The sequence below is a fragment of the Xenopus laevis genome, chromosome 6S (assembly GCF_017654675.1).
Source record: "Xenopus laevis strain J_2021 chromosome 6S, Xenopus_laevis_v10.1, whole genome shotgun sequence".
In the NCBI taxonomy this organism is placed as follows: Eukaryota; Metazoa; Chordata; class Amphibia; order Anura; family Pipidae; genus Xenopus; species Xenopus laevis.
Genome location: NC_054382.1, coordinates 114,010,443 through 114,028,018, shown reverse-complemented (window position 1 = coordinate 114,028,018; position 17,576 = coordinate 114,010,443). Strand labels below are relative to the sequence as shown.

At 37.5% G+C, this 17,576-nt stretch overlaps 1 protein-coding gene across 2 annotated transcripts in view; it reads right to left on the bottom strand.

Moving 5' to 3' along the window:
* spag1.S (sperm associated antigen 1 S homeolog) overlaps positions 1-17,576 on the bottom strand; it is a 57,741-nt gene that overhangs the window by 34,312 nt on the left and 5,853 nt on the right. Inside the window, exons 3-10 of one of the 2 annotated variants that reach the window (XM_018223868.2) lie at positions 16,679-16,838; positions 16,340-16,450; positions 14,633-14,697; positions 12,992-13,107; positions 9,393-9,498; positions 7,269-7,399; positions 4,832-4,938; positions 3,241-3,373 (exon numbers count right to left, since the gene is read on the bottom strand). In XM_018223868.2, the coding sequence (XP_018079357.1) occupies positions 3,241-3,373; positions 4,832-4,938; positions 7,269-7,399; positions 9,393-9,498; positions 12,992-13,107; positions 14,633-14,697; positions 16,340-16,450; positions 16,679-16,838 (929 nt within the window). The remainder of the gene's footprint in view (positions 1-3,240; positions 3,374-4,831; positions 4,939-7,268; positions 7,400-9,392; positions 9,499-12,991; positions 13,108-14,632; positions 14,698-16,339; positions 16,451-16,678; positions 16,839-17,576) is intronic. The other variant, XM_018223869.2, reaches the window with a different exon arrangement.

Sequence of the window (17,576 nt, the reverse complement as noted above, 5' to 3'; positions counted from 1 at the left end):
GGGCTAGACACAGGGGCACATTTACTAAGGGTCGAATATCGAGGGTTAATAAACCCTCGAATTCGATCCTCGAAGTAAAATCCGTCGAATTTGAAGGATTTAGCGCAAATGCTACGATCGAAGGATTTTAATCGATTGATTGAAGGATTTTTCTTCGATCAAAAAAAGCTTAGAAAAGTGATGGGGAAGGTCCCCCCATAGGCTAACATTGAACCTAGGTAAGTTTAAACTGCCGAAGTATGTAGTCCAAGTTTTTTTTTTAAAGAGACAGTACTTCGACTATCGAATGGTCGAATAGTCGAACGATTTTTAGTTTGAATCGTTGCGATTCGAAGTCGAAGGTCGTAGTAGCCTATTCGATGGTCGAAGTACATTCACTCGAGCTTAGTAAATGTGCCCCATATAGTTAATTTCCCATACATGGATAGATCTGCTCGTTTGGCGATGTCGCCAAACGAGCGGATCTCCCTCCGATATGCCCACCTTGAGGTGGGCATATCAGCACAAGATAACAGCTGCCTGCTAGATCTAAGAATAGCACTCAATAGTAAAATCCAGGCCCCACTGTGACACATTCAGTTACATTGAGTAGAAGAAACAACAGCCTGCCAGAAAGCATTTTCATCCTAAAGTGCTGGCTCTTTCTGAAAGCACATGACCAGGCAAAATGACCCAAGATGGAGTCTACACACCAATATTACAACTAAAAAAATACACTTGCCGGTTCAGGAATTAAATTGTATACTGTAGAGTAAATTATTTGCAGTGTTAACAGTGTCATTTAGAAATAAAAACTACATCATAACATTCATGACAGAATCCCTTTAATAAAATAGATTACTATTATGGAAATATGCCCTGGACTTTTTCCAGGGTTCTGAATATTTAACGATTTCATTCTTTTCCAGTTGTATGCCATGTAGGTTTAGACTGAAGGTGTGTAATCCAGAATATTCGGGACCTGCTATCCAGAATACTCAGGACCTGGGGATTTCTGGACAAGGGGTCTTTTTGTAGTTTGGATCTCCATAAACTAAATCTTAGTTGGGATCTTGTACAAGGTAAAAAATGCTATTCATTTCTGTATGTATTTTAAGAGGCCCATACCATATAACATGCAGATCCCCGGATACTTTCCAGGTTAATTTTAAAAAAGGTCCAGGTCAGGGCCATAACATGATGTTCCTGTTGGGCCCAGAAACTTCTAGTTACATCAATGTTTCAGATAGCTTACAAATCCACCAATACCCTAAATTAGGCTCTTACAAAGTTTCTGAACTGAAAGTGAGATGAACTCACATGCTAAGACCTGCTGTACCAGTCTGGGCACAAATATAATGAATAATACATTTTCTGTCTAGCAACTTGTCTAGCAAATATTTTAAAATGTAATTTCCCCAGATTTGTAAGTGCTTTCCCTTTCCCTTCTCTTGAAATATGCATGGTATTTGGTGTCAAATTGCCTAAAGGAAAATGTTCAATGTACATTTTGTTTACCTTCCATGTATTATTAAGATGCAGGCTTGCAAATATTGCTTACAAAACATCACATGACCATTTGAATTCTAGCATTAATACATATGGCACGTCATGCTATTTTTCAGCAGTTAAAAGTATTTGCTTTTGCAAAAGTATCATCAGAGTTCCGTGACCTCTATAAAAGCACTTGGCCTTTGGCCTCGTGCTTTTATATGGTCACGGAACTCCTCGATGACTTATAATATCCTTATATTTTACAATAGGAGGTAATTTATTTACCATATAATACACAAAAGTCATTAATTTCCTGTAAATTATATTCTTACAAACGGCTCTTAGTGATGTCATCAGCTATAAAGATAGATATATATATATATAAAAAGCCAGAATGAAAAAGCCGTCTTTTGTTGAAGGTTCTCTAATAAAGATATTTCGAATAATAACAGCAAATCTCTGTTCTGTCTCATTCAGATATAGCAGGTAACATCAAACTCATACTTGAGCCCTAAGGGCAAACGTGTCCTCAGATGGAAAATCCAAAACCCCTTTCTCCTTTCTAAAAGGCTTAAATGGTCTCCCCCTCTCACTCCCAATCTTACTCTCTCTATCCCTTGAATGGAAAGGAAGTCTATATCTCCCCCATTACATGTTACAAAGTGTCTAGTAATATTGCTCTTTTCTGCTGTTCGTTTTTTTTTATCTGACTCAAGTGTTCTCTTGCCCTTTCCTTTATTTATATTTAGTACAGGTATGGGACCTGTTATCCAGAATGTTCGGGACCTGGGGTGTTCCAGATAACGGATCTTTCCGTAGTTTAGATCTTCATACCTTAAAGGAAAACTATACCCCCCAAACAATGTAGGTCTCTATAAAAAGATATTGACTTAAACAGCTCATATGTAAAATCCTGCTTCATGTAAATAAACCATTTTCATAATAATATACTTTTCTAGTAGTATATGCCATTGGGTAATCATAAATAGAAAATTGCCATTTTAAAAAATAAGGGCCGCCCCCTGGGATCGTACGATTCACTGTACTCACAAACATACCAACAAACCATACATGTTAGGTCACATGAGCCAATTAACAGACAGAGTTGTGTCTTTTGCTCCCACACTTCTTCCTGTTACAGTTAGAGCTGCAGTATTTCTGGTCAGGTGATCTCTGAGGCAGCACACAGACCATCACGAAATGGTGGCTCAAGGCAAGAGATGTAAAAGGGAAAGATTTACTTAAATATATATTCCAGTATGGTAAGATTCTTAAATATGCCACTTAATATGATAGGAACTATCTGTTGCTTAAGTGTTCATTTTGGGGGAATAGTTTTCCTTTAAGTCTACTAGAAAATCATGTAAACATTAAATAAACACAATAGGCTGGTTCTACTCCCAATAAGGAATAATTATATCTTAGTTTGGCTCAAGTACAACCTACTGTTTTATTATTATAGCATGCCCCTGTACAGGGGGAAAAGAAAATGAGGCTATAAGGCTCAGGCCCCTAACTATACATGCACAAAACCAAACTGACACTCTTCTTTCATTTTCCCAGGTCTCCTCTTCTGGACACATGGACAGTATAGCACCCCAGGAAAGTGCATTTTTTAGAAAAGAGGAAAATTTGCCCAAGGTAGAGAGCAAGAGATTTTAAACACCGGGAGTGCTTAACAAATTGTACCAAATCCAAAATGAAAAGTATTCAAAACCTTGTTGTAAGGGCTTCACTATTATTATATATATTTTGAAGAACACGTACCTTTCTCACATTTGGAAGGTCTGTTATATTCTTCATCTGACCCCTCTATGTCCTCAATAACAATTTTCCTTCCTTTGCTCTGCGTTTCTTCCTCTGCCTTCTGCAGCAACTCCTCAACATCAGTAAAAGCTTTCTGTAAGGATTAAAAAAAATAGTTAACCAACAGATAGTTTACATCATATTAAAGGAGAAGGAATACCATTTTGTACGTGGGGTGCAAAAAGTTAGGCACCCCCAAGCAGGGCCGGAACTAGGAGTAGGCTGAGTAGGCACGTGCCTAGGGCGCAAAGCTGGGAGGGCGCCAGGCACGTACCTCCTCTGTCGCCTACCCCGTTGTCCGGTTCCCTTCTCTTGCCGACTCTTGTGCTTTGTGCGCTTCTGCGCATGCGCAAATTCGCGCGTGCGCACGCGAGCGCAAATACGCGCATGCGCACGCGAGCGCAAATGCGCGCACACTATACAGGCGCTGCGAGTGCCGGGCCTGCCTAGGGCGCCTGCCCAGCGTTGCCCGGCACTGCCCCCAAGTGACTACTTTTACTTACCTGACACCCTGGGCTGGTGCTCCTGTCAACAGAAAACTGCACCGGCCCGGGGTTCTTCTAGCGAGCACCACAAAGAGATCCTCTTCCTGCTTCTTCGGGTCTTCTCACAACTGCACATGCGCAGTACAGCAAAAAGCTGAACTTTAACAAAAAAGCTGGCTGTCATTCTACTGCGCATGCGTCTGCCCCGAGAAATTTAAAAACCGAAGAAACAGCAAGGTCATCTCTCCGTGGTGCTCGCTAGAACCACCCCGGGCCAGTGCAGTTTTCTTCTGATAGGAGCACCGGCCCGGGTGTCAGGTAAGTAAAAGTAGTCACTTGGGGGTAACTTTAACTCTAATTGTAAAATGGTATTTCTTCTCCTTTAAGTGGCTTATTGAAGCATCACACCAAACTGGTATATATATTTGAATAAATATTGCCCTTTTACATCTTTTATCTTGAGCCCCCATTTTGTTATTGTCTGTGTGCTGCCTCAGAGATCACCTGACCAGAAATACTGGAGCTCTAACTGTAACAGGAAGAAGCGTGGGTGTAAAAGACAGAACTTTGTCCATTAATTGGCTCATGTGACCTAACATGTATGTGTGACCTTGACTTGTTTGTGTGCAGCATGAATCGTAGCATCCTAAGGGCAGCCCTTAGAACTTAAAATGGCAGTTTTCTATTTATGATTACCCAATGGCACATATTACTAAAAAAAAGTATATTATGATGAATCAGGGTTTTACATATAAGCTGTTTTATGTGATATATATTTTATAGAGACCTACATAGTTTGTTGGTATAGTTTTCTTTTAAAGGCCAGAGTTAAGATTCCATGCTATGAAATAAACTGCCAATTGGAGGCACTTGTGAAAATACAGTTTCATACTTCAGTTCAGAGACCAGAAACCCCTTGGGTGCAAATGTTCTGTAAGTGAGTAGTCCTAGAATAAGTATGTGACCCCTTTTAACCGATTCCTGCAACATCATATTCATTTAACGTATACAGTTTAATTATTTGCATAAATATTTTATATAAAATATGGGCTTAAAATGAAACCTACCTTAGCAACTGGGTTGTCTGGTTCCCGACATAAGACTCTCCTCAAATCGGTTTCTGCTGCCTTGTAATTGGCTAGGTTCTTGTGGGTTATGGCCCTTCGTAAAAAAGCTAGTTTATAAAGTAAAAGCAGTTATTAAGCCCTAACAATACCTTGATGAATCCATATGTTACAATAAACTAAGGTTCCTCTTCAATGCTCTAGCCACACTAGGGTTGGCTTGCCACTGTACTACACCAATCAAAACTCTATAGTCTCCCGTCACCTTCTATCTGACTCTCACTTTTGCATAGTTACATCTCTTTCGAATAGATGATTTCTTGCATAAATATGAAAAAAAAAAGTATCAATGCAAAACAGAAAATCAGCCTTAAAGTTAAAGGCATTATTCACCTTTAAATTAACTTTTAGTATGATCTGAAGAGTGATATTCTTAGACACTTTGCATTTGGTATTCATTTTTTATTATGTGTGTTTTTTTTAATTATTTAAATTTTTGTTCAACAGTTGCCTGGTTGCTAGGGTCCTAGCAACCAGGCAACTGTTGAACAAAAATTTAAATAATTAAAAAAAACACACATAATAAAAAATGAATACCAAATGCAAAGTGTCTAAGAATATCACTCTTCAGATCATACTAAAAGTTAATTAGCTAAATAACTAATTAGCTGTGTGAATATTTTTTTTTATTTTTTTTTGAATAGGTGGTCTTGAATAAAAAGATTAGTAATAAAAGGTAACAATAAAAATAAAATTGTAGCCTCTAAGAACATAACAGAGAATAGGTTTTTGGCTGCCAGGGTCAGTGACCCTCATTTGAAGTCTGGAAATCCGAATAAGATGGAAAACCATTTAAAACTATAAAAAATGTTCAAAGTTGCTAAGAATTGCTTATTCTATGACATACTAAAAGTTTACTTAAAGGTGAACTATCCCTTTCCTAAAATTTCTAAGTGTGTGTAGGGACCCTGAGTTTAGGTATAGTAACTCAGGCAGTTCCCCTTTGTATTTGGACACCTCAGTGGTCCTTTAGTGTGCCCAGGCAGCTAAGTCTCCCCTTTCTGGGTCCACTGGGATTTACTTTAGGCAAGGTTTGGCCACTAGGTGGCAGCATGTAAAAGTATAAAGGTGTTTAGACCTATGTGCTAAGGGTCTTTCCTGGGACCTCACCTCTCTGTGAGGTTGATACAGGTCCAGGGTTCATCTGTTTAAGTTTAGATTAGGCCAGATAGTGGTAGATTTATTATTGTTAAAAAATAAAAATTATAGAGGAAAGCTCAGGAGATTTAGAGAGCAGTTGCCGTTCCAACGGGGAAAAATAGTGGGTTTTATATCCCACGGTATGTGATCCACTAGCTCAGGGACATCAGTGGGTGAGTTGAGGACCAAGTAGGATGCCAAGGCACAAGACCCCATGCTGAGAATCCTTATGAGCAGTACTTAAAGGACAAGGAAAGTTAAAGTAATGAAGTAGGCTAGAAATATTGTACATTATTTTTTGGCCTTCTGTAGCAGCCAAAGGCAACCACAGCCCTTTATCAAGGAAGATGTGCGTCTCCAAAGATGCCCCAGTAGCTCGCCATCTTCTTTTCTACGGATTCACTGCACATGCTCTGTGCTGCTGTCAGTTAGTGAGCTTAGGGACCGACTCAAAATATACAGCACACATAGAATATAAATGTCACAGTTTAAGGCTGATTAGTAATTAATTAACAGATAATTACTACATGACAGCACAGAAACCAGTGCAACTAGCATCAGCATTTAATATTCCGCCCCATAGCATCAGCTTTTATTACAGACTAACCTCTTTTTCTGCTTGATAATTAGTGACGAGCCCTAAGCTTAGCTTCTCAACAGCTGCTCAGAGCCCACTGAGCATGTGAGTGTCACAGACACTTTCCAAGATGGTGACCCCCTGTGACAAGTTTGAAGTCCTGGATCATTGCTGCTATTGACAAGCTGAAACTTTAGGCTGGTGCAATAAAGTTTAGTATATAAAACATGGCATTTTTAGCCCTATTCATTTTTACGGTTTAGTTCTCCTTTAAATCTCAGGAGGAAATTACCCAGGCGTGTGGTAATTTGTACGCTGTTCATGAGGGATTGTGATTTCTGCATTTGACTTTGTTGTGCCTGAAGTGACTGAGAATATTTCTTGTGAATCTTGTTCCTGTTAATAAACCAGTTAATTTGCTGCAAGAAACCTCTTTCTGTGACTCGATTCTTTCTACCTGGAACAACCCAAGGTACCGGAAGTTACTGGGAGTCACTAAAGTACCAGTAGGTCAGTGGCACAGCAATAGCAGCCATAGCCTGTTCACACACTGCAATATACACAGCTAAAGCACACTCAAGGGTGGGCTACATGTGTTTTCTCTATTGTTCCTCTATTGCCTGCAAATATTAATCCTGCTAAACAAAATATTTTCTTTTTCACCTTTTGTGTTTCCAGGATCTAACTCCAGCACCCTCTCACAGTCATTCAGTGCATTCTGCCAGTTATTCAACTTGATCTCCGCTTGTGCTCTGTTGTTATATGCTGCTGCTGAGGGCAAGACAGAAATGCTCCTAAAAGAGAAACAGGGTAAATGAATGTACAAGGTTCACATACAAACACAAAACAGTGGTTCATTTATATTAAAAAAAACTAGTTAATTTCTATATTATAAGGACATTCTTTATTCTATGGCTGGAATTGTAAGCAGTAGAGTGTAAATGATTCAGAACACTGCTGTCCAACTTCTTAGGACAATAACACAGGAATATCCAGCATTAAAAAATCATTACTAGAGGCAACAAATCTCCCCAAAATGCTTGCTAACATTGTAATCGCAGCAAATAAATAACATTACTGGCTGCAATTAGGAGCGGTGTTGCCGGCTATAGAAGTCGCCAAGAGTGACGTTGGGAAGGAGATTTGAATCTTAGGAAGGTACACTGACGGAAATTAAATCTTGCTATTGTGCTACTATACACTATTGATGACTGCAAATATTGGAAGTGCATTTTATCTACTGTACATTAAATAAATTGATTGTAAAGATTTTACAAGAGGGGAGTGTCCTTATTATGTTTATTATCTATTTTTAGACCACTGCCCGCAATTTGGCTGAAAGGAAAACTATACCCATCAAACAATACATGTCTCTATAAAAATATATTGCATAAAATCATATGTAAAATCCTGCTTCATGTAAATAAAACATTTTCATAATAATATACTTTACTAGTAGAATGTGCCATTGGGTAATCATAAATAGAAAACTGCCATATTAAAAATTAAGCCCCCTGGGATCGTATGATTCACGGTGCACACAAACATACCAAACAAATTATACTTGTTAGGTCACGTGCCAATTAACAGACAAAGTTCTATCTTTTGCTTCCACACTTCTTCCTGTTACAGTTAGAGTTATAGTATTTCTGGTCATCTGTGATCTCTGAGGCAGCACACAGACCATCAAGAAATCTAAAAGGGCAATATTTACTTAAATGTATATCCCAATTTGAAAAGATTCTTTAATATGCCACTTAATTTTATATAAACTGTTAGTCAATTCAAGTATTCCATACATATATAGGAGTATACAATAGGTTGGATACCCCTCAAAACAGAAAAGGGAGAAGATTCCCATTAGGGATGCACCGAATCCACTATTTTGGATTTGGCGAACCACCGAATCCTTTGCGTGAGATTCGCTGAATACCGAACCAAATCCTAATTTACATATGCAAATTAGGGGTGGGAAGGGGAAAACATTTTTTACTTCCTTGTTTTGTGAAAAAAAATCATGCGATCTCCCTCCCCGCCCCTAATTTGCATATGCAAATTAGGATTCGGTACAGCTGGGCAGAAGGTTTCGGCCGAATCCCGAACCGAATCCTGGATCTGGTGCATCCCTAATTCCCATAATTCCTACTGCAGTAATAAATGTATGTTTATTAACACCACTAAGTTAGAATCATCAGTAGGAACGGATATTGATCTGAAGTGCAGTATATATATATATATATATATATATATATATATATATATATATATATATATATATATATATATATATATATATATATATATATATATATATATATATATATATATATATATATATATATATATATATATATATATATACACACACATACACACATATATATCAAAAAGTATTATAATATTAGGATAATTACAAATGCCAAGATCTACGACACGTATCTACACAGTACATATATGCACAGTACTTTGATTTTCCCAGGTATCCTCTTCTGGACACATGGACAGTATAGCATTCCAGAGCATTTTTTTTTAGAGAAGAGGAACATTTTCCCAAGGTATAAAGCAAGAGATAAACTGGGAGTGTTTAAAAAATTGCACCAAATCCAGTTCTCCTTTAATTTAAAAAAGTATTCAAAACCTTCTTGTAAGGACTTCACAATCATTGTATATATTTTGAAGAACACATACCTTTCTCACATTTGGAAGGTCTGAAGTTAGAATTATACAATTTAGGATACTGTGCATTGTGTTGCTTTATAGAGCTGTCTCACAGAGTAACGTGCTTACCTGCTATAATACGTTATTGCTTCCTGGTAGTCCCCAGATCTAAAAGCTTCATTTCCCTTTCCTTTCTCATTCTCTGCTATAAATCTTCTTTGTGTCATGCTCAAACCTGTAAAATATCATTACTTTTAATATCCCTTGTTAATCATGTTCATTAGATTTTATTACAAAAGACAAAAAAAAAAAATTAACAGCAGGGCCCACAGCAGAGAGCTACAAAGTATATATAAGAATGCATTGGCAACAGAGTTCCAACAATCCATATGAGCTGCTCCTTAAGCTACTGTATGTGTTTAATCGTCATTGTATGAATGTTTGTGTATATGTATAACGTTATTTATATAGTGCTAAGAAACATTATGCTATACAATGTGACAATATGGAAAAGTACACACAGGGAGGACAAGTATAATAAATAAATTAAAATATACAGAGATTAATGGGCAGATTTATCAAGGGTCGAATTGAAAATTCAAAGTTTTTTTTATGGCCAAAACTGTTAAATTAAATTCGACTAGGTAATTGTTAAAATTCAATTTAAATTTTTTTTCCCCATTATACTCTGGCCCTTTAAGAACTCGAATTCGACTATTCGCCACCTAAAACCTGCGGAATTGCAGTTTTAGTCAATGGGATCAATTTGGAGTTTTATGCAGCCTTCCTGACTTTCGAGGTTTTTTTCGGAGAAAAAACTCAAATCGAGTTTTTAATACTTGAATCAAATTCGAATCTAGTTTTTGGGTCAATCCTATTCACCCGAATTTTGAAAATTCTATTTTTTTTTTTAATATACAGTATTTAGATGAATTTCGAGTTCATGGGAATTTTAAAATACTCCCATAAATTCAAAATTCGACCCTTGATAATTTTGCCCCTTAAGTGCCATGTGGTAAGAGACACAGTAGGAATGAGGTCCCTGATTTGTTTCCAGCCACTGATTTTTAGCCTTTTAAAAATATGCTTTCTGTACAAAAAAAAACACTTTTTTTTGACCCAACAACAAAAGACATTGGGGCAAATTTACTAAAGGGTAAATGGCAGGGACATCGCCAGTTTAATAAAAGGCGTAGAGGATTCGCTATTGAGAGAGCTCAGAACTAACAATCTTTTGCACCCTTTTGCCAGATAATTTTTGCTCAGGCGAACGATATTAACTCTGCAAATTAATCAAAGTGCGAATTTTCCACTACGTAACCCTTTCGCCAGAGTCTGCTTCGTCATGTTTTACCTGGTGAATTGATAAGATTCATCTACATCCTCCTCAATCTTATGTCAGTGACATCATATCCTGTATGCGAAAAAGGCGTTTTTTCACATTTTACAGTGGGATTATGCTTAAAGGGGAAGGAAACCTAGTCGGTTTCCTTCGCAAAAACCCCACCCCCCCACCCGTTTGTTGCCCACCCTCCCTCCTCCCCCCTGGCCTACCCGTCCCGCTGGGCAAATGCCCCTAACTTGTTACTTACCCTTCTGCACAGGTCCAGTCTAAGGAGTTCACAGACGACATCTTCTTCCACGCGAGCTTCTTCCTGCTTTGAACGGCGCATGCGCAGTAGGATCATTTCGCCGGTACGATCTACTGCGCATGCGCGTGACTTTTCGCGCATGCGCAGTAGATCCGTGTTGGCGAAATGATCCTACTGTGCATGCGCCAAAACGCCGTTCACAGCAGGAAGAAGATCGCGTGGAAGAAGATGTCGTCTGTGAACTCCCTGGACTGGACCTGCGCAGAAGGGTAAGTAACAAGTTAGGGGCATTTGCCCAGCGGGACGGGTAGGCCAGGGGGGAGGAGGGAGGGTGGGCAACAAACGGGTGGGGGGGTGGGGTTTATGCGCCGACTAAGTTTCCTTCCCCTTTAAATATACTGTATATATTTTTTTAACCATTTGAGGGGAATGCCACATTTGTTTTAGGGTGGGCTCATGTCTAGGGCATAAGAGAATCTAATCTTGTCTTTATTTTGCTTCCTTGGATATTTTTTAATAAGTGGCCACTTCAAGCAATTTCACCAACATCTCTAATAAAGACATATATATGACCTATATGTACCTGCCCTATTCAAAATGACCTAAGTGTAAGTGTGTTAACGAAGTTTCACTAGGAAGAAAGTAACACTAGCGAAAGGTCACTTTGAAATGCTCGCTCTGATAAATTTTCACTGGCGAAACTTCGCCAGCGTTCGTTGGCTGAGATGTAACTTTGCATCGTGATTAATAAGCGTATACGCTGCAAATTCATGTATGAGGAAGTTGTGCAAAGTGCGGCAGAGCCAGGCCTGGATTTGTGGAAAGGCCACCAAGGCCCGGGTCTAGGGCAGCAGGATTTTAGGGGGCGGCATGAAGTCAAACCACACTCGCATTTGTTCGGAAGCTCTGGGGCTGATCATGAGATACAATTGTTTTTTAAATTTCCCATGCACCAATCCCCAGTGCTCCCAACCTGATGATTAAAACTTGTGTATATGCACAATTGCTAGGGTAATTAAGGTAGAATACACCCAGATGTATTCTACCTTAATTGCAACATGACGCAACTGAAATCCTGGTTATTATTTCTAATTTAGAAATAAACTACACCATAAAAATAATGACAGAATCCCTTTAACTTTTCTTATGTTAGAATGTGTACAATGGCTAATACTAAGCAACTTTTCAATTGGTCTTCATTTTTTTTTAATAGTTTAATTAATTAACGTTTTTCAGTTTTCAAATGGGGGTCAATGACCCCATCTAAAACAAATGCTCTGTAAAGCTAAAAATATTTTTTTATTGATATTTGTTATTACTCAGCTTTTAATTCAGTCTCTCTCCTATTCATATTCCAGCCTCTTATTTTAATCAGTGCATGGTTGCTAGGGTAATTTAGACCCTAGCAACCAGATTGCTGAAATTGCAAACTGGAGAGCTGCTGAATAAAAAGCTAAATAACTCAGAAACCACAAATTATAAAAAATGAAAACTAATTGCAAATTGTTTCAGAATATCACTCTCTACATCATGGTACAAGTTAACTCAAAGGTGAACAACTCTTTTAATAAAATGAAACATACTATCCTTAAAAATAAGATTTGCAAATTGGGTTCTGTAGGAGACTCCAAAAAAAAGGCAGCAGCACACAACTCCTGCAAATGGTTGTGTGTCTCTATAGTCACAATCCTATAAATCGGTAGTGGTTTAGCAGCTAGGCCTAGGATATAGAAGTATTGTTTTGACAATTTTGATGCATTTCACCCACTGTAAACACCTTCAAACACGGTTACAGTTAGGACTGGCAATATGTGGATCTGGAAAATGCCAGTGGGGCTGCTATAAGATGTCATACACAGTCACTATTTAGTGGGCTGCTGTTTGGACCTCTGTATACTTAAAATAACAGGACCTATTTTGAATCCCAGTCTACAGGCACAGGTTACAGGCAAGAAAAGTATCAGTACATCTATACTGGCCTCATGATGAGATTTCTATTGCCAGTACTTGAAGGTGTTAAGAGCTGAGTCTGACACTTTGTTTTCAGTGGATGTTAAATATAATCATTTGTGTAATTGACCCACAAAGGGAATAGCGCGCTTCTGCAGAAGTATCACAAACAAAAATACTACCCACCTGCTGCGTTTATGGTTTTCTTAATAGCTGATGTTTTAGAATGTGTTATTGTTTTTGATTGTTCCTTTCTCTCAGCATCATCTTCAACTTGGGACAACTCTTTCTCTACATCAAATCTAAAACATAAAATGGAAGTAAAGTGAATAAATACTGGACTAGAAAAAAAGAGGGAAAAAACAGCTAGAAGACTGCAAAAATGATTGCAATAAGCAATTCCGACTTTTACCAAGGACACTGTACAGGTAAAAAGCCATTCTGAACCTGGTGGCCCAGGTTAACTGCCCTTTCTTCTCTGCAACTAAGTGATCCCATTATAATTGTTAGGGAACTCACAGCAAGAAGAAAATAACTATAAATATAGTTCTTAATATTTACAGTCAAATACAAATGGAAAAAAAGGTAAAATGATTATATAGTAAGGGGCAGATTTATTAAGGGTTGAATTGAAAATTCAAATTTTCAAAAAAAAACTGTCAAATTCGACTAGGGAATTAACCAAACTCGATTGGAGTTTTTTTCATACTCTGGCCCTTTAAGAATTGGAATTCGACTATTCGCCACCTAAAACCTGCCGAATTAAATGGCAGAAGTCCAGTGACCAATTTGGAGATGTTTTTCGGAGAAAAAACTTGAATCGAGTTTTCTTGTCGGTAAAATTCGTCCGAGTTTTTCATATTCGATTTTTTTTCAGTAAATGACCCCCCAATCGAATTTCGAGGAAAATCTAATTCATGTGAGCTTAAAAAAAAAAAAAAAAAAAAAAAAAAAACTCACATGAATTCGAAATTCAACCCTTGATAAATATGCCTCTAAGGGTTCAGGTTCCATGGAAAGTATAAGCTGCACCCGTGTGCCAATGTATGTTTGTAACTGATCTTTGTTTGTAAGTGAATGACAAAGCATCATTATCCCGATAGTGCCAGCTCATTAAACAGTGCTTTATGTTAATTTATAATGAACAAGGATCTTACAATAAATTAACAATTTACAAAGTAAAGTGTTAGGGCACATTAGAAACATAAGGCATATAGAAACAGGCAGGATTAAGGCAAGATATAGCTAGATTTAGGCAAGAAGTGTGATGCATCTGCTTCGGTGCACACCAGTGACATCACTGGTGTTCGCCAATAATGCAGAAGACAGCCCGGCTTTAGAGACATTTGCAGGGACATGACATGCAGCACCCGGGCGCCTTACCTAAATTTTCTCCCAGCCAGCAGTAAGCATCGGCAAGCACCAAGCAGCTACAGTGCATGATGACTTTTTTTTTTTTTAAAGAAAAAAAAAAAAATTTCAAAATAAAAAAAAACCCATGGGGCCCTGACCACTATGGGCCTATGACCACTATGGGCCCCTGACCACTATGGGCCCCTAGGCTATAGCCTAGGCTAGCCTATGCGTTAATCCACCCATGCCTGTAACTTTGGAAAAGCCAGAAGGAGAGAGAAGTCAAGTGTAGAGAAATGGAGTTTGGGGTCATCAGCATAAAGGTGGTACTTAAGTCCAAATGACTGAATATGTTTGTCTAGGAGAGTAGTATAGAGTGAGAACAGCAGAGGACCTTAAAAAAAAAAAAAATTATATAAATAATCTATTCAGCATGCTAATTTTATAAAATAACGACACAATCTCCACACTTACCTATCCCAGTCTCTATAGTCTCGTGGGACTTTTTTGCTCACACCTGTTTTCTCTTTCCCTCTCTGCTGCAATGATAGTGGAAATAAGGACAGAGGAGTTGAAAATGTAAAAAATTAATAAAATTGCCTTTAGCTAGAACGGAAGGCTCTATTTAAAGGGATACTGTCATGGGAAAAAAAATTTTCAAAATAAATCAGTTAATAGTGCTGCTCCAGCAGAATTCTGCACTGAAATCCATTTCTCAAAAGAGCAAACTGATTTTTTTATATTCAGTTTTGAAATCTGACATGGGGCTAGACATATTGTCAATTTCCCAGCTGCCTCAAGTCATGAGACTTGTGCTCTGATAAACTTCAATCACTCTTTACTGCTGTACTGCAAGTTGGAGTGATATCTCCCCCTCCCTTTTCCCCCCAGCAGCCAAACAAAAGAACAATGGGAAGGTAACCAGATAACAGCTCCCTAACACAAGATAACAGCTGCCTGGTAGATCTAAGAACAAACCCATGTCCCACTGAGACACATTCAGTTACATTGAGAAGGAAAAACAGCAGCCTGCCAGAAAGCATTTCTCTCCTAAAGTGCAGGCACAAGTCACATGACCTGGGGCAGCTGGGAAATTGACAAAATGTCTAGCCCCATGTCAGATTTCAAAATTGAATATAAAAAAAAATCTGTTTGCTATTTCGAGAAATGGATTTCAGTGCAGAATTCTACTGGAGCAGCACTATTAACGGATTCATTTTGAAAAAAATGTTTTTTCCCATGACAGTATCGCTTTAATATCATTCAGGTTCTTGGGGATGTATCTGAGCCCAACTATAATACAGGGTGGACATTTTACATATTAATTTACCATGCCAGCAGACTGAAACAAAATCATAGTAACATAAGGGATCTGAAAAATCTTTGAAGGGGAAATTTTACCCAAACACCTCACATTGTAAAGGTTTCATTTTGGGGCAGATTTATCAATAGTCGAATAGTAAATTCAAATTTGAATTTTCGAGTTTCAAAATTCACACATTCAACTTTCAATCCCCCTGATCGAATGTAAATTCAAAGGTGAGATTTATCACAGCTCATTTGAATATTCGCCACCTAAAACCTGCCGAGATCATTTACAACTCAATGGCAGAGGTCCATTGAGCCATTTGGAGATATTAATTGCCTTCCTGACATTCAAGTTTGTTTTTTTTCGGGAGAAAAATTTGATTCGTATAAAATCAAATATAAATTGAATAAGATTCGATTTTCGGGTTGAAACCATATGATCGAATATTCGACATTCAAATATTTTCTTACATAACCTCTCGGTCCAATTGTTAGTATATTCGAATTAAAAAAAATCCACATGAACTCGAAATTCGACCTTTGATAAATGGGCCTCTTTACATGCCTTTAGTTATTTAGAGAAAAATACATCTTATGTATAATTATGTTTAATCTGGCATTTATTTCTCTATCAAGGGCTAGTTAAGAGGGCACCTGTACTGTTTTCTTCCTTTATATTTTTTAAAATTAAATAAGTATTATCCTCTTCTTCTTCACAATAATAAATTACCCCTTCTATGACTGCCTGGTATTACATAGGAAAATTTATTAACAGAGCAGAAAGTTAAAGGTTCTCATTACAAGTGCATAAATGTCTGTATTTCTTAGATTATGGTTCCAGAAGCAACCGATGAGTCCGTATTAAAAGCCTACTTTTTTGTCAGCGGGGAGACTATGGTAACTCCGTACAGATGGAAGATTTTCTGTGTCAGGTTGAATAACGGATTCATTTTGCGCCTTCATTTTTATATCCACCAACCATTCCTGTAAAAAAAAAAAAAAAAAAAGTTTAAAATTTTTGGCACTACATAAATATCATCATATATCATCATCAAAGATGATCATCATAACAGAATTTAGCAAACTTTAATTTGTCAGTTTCAGCACAGAATAGTTGAAAAAATTTAAATTCAACTGTTGATAAACCTGCCAAAACTAAATATAGTGAACATTTTACTCACAATACTGTGGGCATATTAAATTGTACAATACCTTTAAATCATTATCAATATTCCTCCAGTCTTCTAATGAGAAGTCAGCAGCAGTGGCCGGGGGTTTGTCTTTCCGCAAAGCACGACTCTGAGGAGCTAAATTCCCAAGCCGTTCCTCACAAAACACTGTTAGCTCTGGGTAATGTCCTTCTTCACCAGACCTTTTAAGACAATATCTAACTTTAAACGTACAATATTTACTTGAACCGAGTATACAAACTATGGTGCAGATTTATCAAGGGTCACATTGAAAATTCGAATTTAAAAAAAAAACAAAAAAAAAAACTGTATTTGATTTTCGAGATTTATCATACTCGGCCCCTTTAAGAACTCAAATTTGACTATTCGCCAACTAAAACCTGCCAAATTGCTGTTTAAGTCAATGGGAGAGGTCCAGGGATCAATTTGGAGTTGTTTGCAACCTTCCTGACATTCAAGTTTTTTTCAGCAAAAAAACTTGAATCAAGTTATTCAAATTCGAATCAAATTTAATTTGATTTTTCAGGCCAATTTAATTCATCCGAGTTTGAACATTTTTTTTTCATAAATTTCAATGGGTCGAATTGGAATTTAATAGATAAAACAGTACAGGTTTGTGGTCCGTTATCCAGAAACTCGTTATCCTGATAGCTCCAAATTACTGGAAGGCCATCTCCCATAGACTCCATTTTAATGAAATAATTAAAATGTTTAAACTTGCTTTCCTTTTTGTCTGTAATAACAAAGCAGTTCCTTGTACTTGATCCCAGCTAAGATACAATGAATACTTATTGGAGACAAAACAATCCTATTGGGTTTAATTAATGTTTACATTTTATTTTGGTAGATTAAAGACATGGAGACCCAAATTACACTAAAACATAATTAATCCTTATTTGAAGCATAACCAACCTGTTGGG